Source organism: Poecilia latipinna, unplaced genomic scaffold, assembly GCF_001443285.1.
Source record: "Poecilia latipinna isolate Pla-1442-1.1 unplaced genomic scaffold, P_latipinna-1.0 Scaffold6595, whole genome shotgun sequence".
Classification (NCBI taxonomy): Eukaryota; Metazoa; Chordata; class Actinopteri; order Cyprinodontiformes; family Poeciliidae; genus Poecilia; species Poecilia latipinna.
In genome coordinates, this window is record NW_015119211.1 from 137 (window position 1) to 4,383 (window position 4,247).

At 37.3% G+C, this 4,247-nt stretch overlaps 1 protein-coding gene across 1 annotated transcript; it reads right to left on the bottom strand.

The window, feature by feature from the left end:
• Positions 1-233: 233 nt before the first annotated feature.
• Positions 234-4,122, bottom strand: LOC106944009 (alpha-1,3-mannosyl-glycoprotein 4-beta-N-acetylglucosaminyltransferase A-like). The gene is made up of 4 exons (XM_015027284.1): positions 3,806-4,122; positions 3,661-3,736; positions 506-620; positions 234-403 (listed from the first exon to the last, which is right to left on the bottom strand). The coding sequence occupies exons 1-4, from the start codon at positions 3,808-3,810 to the stop codon at positions 234-236; spliced, it is 366 nt and encodes a 121-aa protein (XP_014882770.1). The 5' UTR covers positions 3,811-4,122.
• Between the last annotated feature and the right edge of the window lie 125 nt (positions 4,123-4,247).

Consider the following 4,247-nt stretch of genomic DNA (forward strand, 5'->3'; position numbering starts at 1 on the left):
CAAACATGCAAAAATAAACTACAACAAACCAAATGGTTCAGAAAGTGAAATTAGGAATTATAGATATAACGTAAAATAAATAATAGAGCATGACATCACTTGGAGCACAAAGCATAGAATTAGACTGAATAGATCTGCCCTTGTGGATTGGACACGTTGTCAATGATGTGGAATATTTTTCTTCAACATTAATGTTTTAACAAAGAGAAAATAAACAGAGTATGACTAAAGTATTAAAGCTGTTGGGATCTGGTTGGGGTCAGCAGACTTACATTATCTTTCTCTGGGTTGCAAACCTTCACCCACAGAATGTGATCCAGCAACCAGTCGATAGGCTTGTCTTTGTGGAACATGAAGAAGAACTCGGCTATCATTGGAAGGTCTCTGGTCTTAAACATCTTACCTGGAAACCCCCCCCACACCAAAAAAAACAAAACAGAATATGCTAGAACCAAGCATCTGAGTAAGTATCTCTCTGCGATGCCGTGTGGAAAGACAAACACACCTATAAACCCAAGCTGGGAGAATTCCAGGTAGAGCCATTCGTTAGAAGACGCCTGTGTGGCGAATGCCTTCATGTCGCTATAGTAACCGTTCTTTGCAAAAACATCGTCTTCCAACTAGAAAACACACAAGAATAGTTAGAGACTTACTTCCACAACATTTTGTAGAGAAATGAAATTAGTGCTGGAATAGAACACAGTGTAGCATTAACTCATGAGTTGAAGAAATGCTGAGGGAAACATCACGCCACATTTGGAATTCTAAAAGTCCTGTAGCTTTAAGAAAATCTTGACTGTCACCTCTTCAACAAGATCACAATTCATCGGTCTGGGGTCAGAGGTCAGTGTGATGGACCTGTCAGGTAATTAATTGTTTAAGCTGCTTAATGTTAGTCACTCAGGGTCACATTTGTTTGCCTTCTGGTTTGCTTTGGCCATTTTTTCCCAGAGTAAATATTTGCAAAGCATTATTTTGCATCATTTCTTTTGTCATAACCCCAGAGCCAGGTTGTGACATCAACACACACCCTAATTTCAAATATTGATCGGCATAAGCCAGAAACTATTAACGTTTTTTTTCCTGTTTTTTTTTTTTCATGCTTTTGTCAAATGTTTCAAAGCTCTGCTTTGTGTGATGTACTTTAACTGAAACATTGTTTCTTTCTAACAATCTAAGGAATAAACATAGTTGAATATTAAATCTATATTGGTTCTGCTGCCAATATCATTTCGACATCTGGGTATGAGTGGAACTGTATAAATTAGAATATTATGAAAAAGTCCAATTATTTCAGGAACTTTAACACCAAGTGAAATTACATAGATTATGCGCAGATGGAAGCCTTTATTTCTATTAATCATGATGATTTACACTTAAAGTTAATAGAAACATGAAATTTAGAATCAACCACCAGTACAACTTTGTTTCTATTCTGAAAAGAATTTTGATGCACCAAGACAGAACTCTGACCAAGGATTCTAAAGCCTTCTGCTGCCAATATCATTTCGACATCTGGGTATGAGTGGAACTGCATCCCAAAGCCTCACTCATTTAATCTAATGACTAGGCCTGTCACGATAAATGATAAATTAAACCTATCGACCTCATTTGAATTATCGGCTTTATAGTCTCTTCCTGCCTTTACTCTTTCTGTTGCTGACACTGAATGAAAAAAGGTTCAACTCCGGTGCTCTCCACGGACCCTCCCTTCCTCATTTCCTTAGTGTAATGTCTAGCGCACGCTACACGAGTTGTCGGCCGACTGTCGGCCCATTTTCAAAACCTGAGACCACACATTAGCCGACAGAAATACTAGGCATAACGGTTCAATCGGGTTCGTCGTGCCGTGTGCACAAAATAATGGCGCCGTGTCAGCTGTTTGGGATTTCCCTCTGTAATTTCCTCTCAGAAAGCGCGAGGGGAATCCACAATTTCTGATTGGCTACCTGTCACATTCAACAGGCTGCGATAAGCTCCCAGTCGGAGAAAGTCCCTGATTTAGATCGGAGCGGCCAAGACTATCTACCGTAACACACCACACACTGCAGGATGATTGGTTACGAAATCACCAGCGACAATCTTAAATCGACCAACGATCTAAGATTGTCGTAAAATAGGGGCAAAAAAATCGTGTAGTGTGAACTATTGCATTAGGTAGTCGGATGTGCCCATCTTCTCTATTTAAATCTAGTGATTACTGAAGGGCAATATAGTATACAGACTTCATAATCTGCACTCTTTTGGTTGAATGCAGTATTTATTTCCACTTTGGCTTTATGTTGTTTAGTTTTTATTCAAGTACGTTTTTTGCTAATGGAGACTGAGAATCCATTTTATTTTTGTTTTTGGTTGTTTTGTTTATTTAGTTTATTAGTTCCAGTGTTATGTGTTCTTTAGAAAATAAAGTGCATCTATCTATGGCAGTAAATTGCATGCATTATTAGTCATTTCCATTAAATCAGTGTCAAAAGGTCTTGAAACAATATTATCGTTTATCGCAATAATTTTTTAGACAATTAATCGCTCAGCAAAATTTCTTATCGTGACAGGCCTACTAATGACACAGTATAGGGATTAGAGATAGGAAAGTTAGGTGTGATTTTAATTTCTTATATTAAATTCTTATTTTGTTGATTGTAGAAGCTGTTTGTAAATTTTCCCCTGCTAAAGCCTGCTAATAAAAATGTATTAAAATATCTAATTAGAGTTGTGGACAGTTAAATTAATTGAGTCATTTCATGAGTTCTTTCTTCTGATCAAGGTAAAACCAATGGTCATGATTCTAGTAATTAGGGAGCTTCGGACATTTCTTTGGTGTTTATAAAATAATGACCTTGTGACTCATGCTGAGTCTCTAAAATTTATCTAGACCACAACAAGTGCACATTATTGATAGAGAGAGAGCTACCGTTAACAGAAGCAGTTTCTGGAACTAAGCAGCTGTAGGGCTACTCAGTTGACTGTTTCATTAACTGAAAAAGGTCATAGCTTCTGGATCGGAGGTAGTCAGAGTCTAGACGCATCTCTCTCGACACCAGCTTAAACAGATTGTCCTCTACATACTCAGCTGGAGTAATACTAAGGAATTAGAGGTTTTCCGGACCTGTTAGATGGAGAGCTGGCCAGCAGTCAGTCTGTGAGAATTGTGAGGAGGTGGATATGGCAACAGACTATTAAGTCAGACCAATAAAAAAAACATATTTAATACAGAAATGTGGGCTTAATTAGAAACCTACTTCACGGTTGTTATTTTCAAGAAATACTTTAAATTTGACAATCAGGCCTCATCTGAACTCATTCAAATTCATTGAATATGACTGTATGAGGCAAATCTAAATTTTTTGTACAAATTTTGAACAAACTGTAAAGTGTGACATTTAGAAAACATATCATATGAAAACATATATGAACAAACATATTCATCTGTAATTTAAACTGTATTTCCTATTTAATGTAAACACAGCAATTGCAAAATTGCGTTTTTTCCAACATTTGCAGATTAACGACAAAGTTTTGTGCACATTTGTAATAGAAACGCAGCTGGTGAGTCCACAGCTTTTCTGACACCACTCACAGGTGACATAACTCCAGTCATGATGTTCAAAATGTCTCATACATGAAATCTCAAGTTGGTTCATGGTAGAAATCTAAAATCACCTGAACATAGTATGTTCCTTTGTCCTGCGCGTACAGCATGAGGAAGCTGTAGTCCAAATTCTGCTTAGTTCGCCATCTGCAAAACAAAACAAAATAAATGACCGTGTCCTGTGTATCTGTGAGATTAGCAACAGGAGGAACACACATCATTCTAACATTCTTATCACACAGGAATGTTCATGATCAGGCAAGCTGTGGCAGGCACAGGTATGCAGCAGAGCAGGAAGTTATGTAAGCAGACAGCGAACCTCCTCATCAGTCTAACTGTGCTCAGCTGAATAAAATGACAAAAGAAAAAGCAGAAAAAAAAATGTCCTTCTGATCAGATCAACAGCAGAGCTACAGAGGAACGGATGAAAGGCTAACAAGATGCCATAAAAATGTGACTCAGGTTTTAACATGGCATTTTATGTCGACTTTAAAAAAATAAAATCTTCGGAAGTCAAAAAGTGAAAGTCAAAAACTGAAAATGATTGAGAGTGGATATTTTCTCTGTATTGTTTAGCAGCAAACATTACTGTTACAGTATGAAAGCTGTCTGTGTCTAATAAAAATCCAAAGTTCACTCAACCACAACCCTGCAAAAA

Coding starts and splice junctions, on each gene's coding strand:
- LOC106944009 (XM_015027284.1), bottom strand. Junction 621..3,660: donor AAGGAACATACTATGTTCAG/GTGATTTTAGAT, acceptor TGTGTTTTCTAG/TTGGAAGACGATGTTTTTGC. Junction 404..505: donor CTCCCAGCTTGGGTTTATAG/GTGTGTTTGTCT, acceptor GGGGGTTTCCAG/GTAAGATGTTTAAGACCAGA.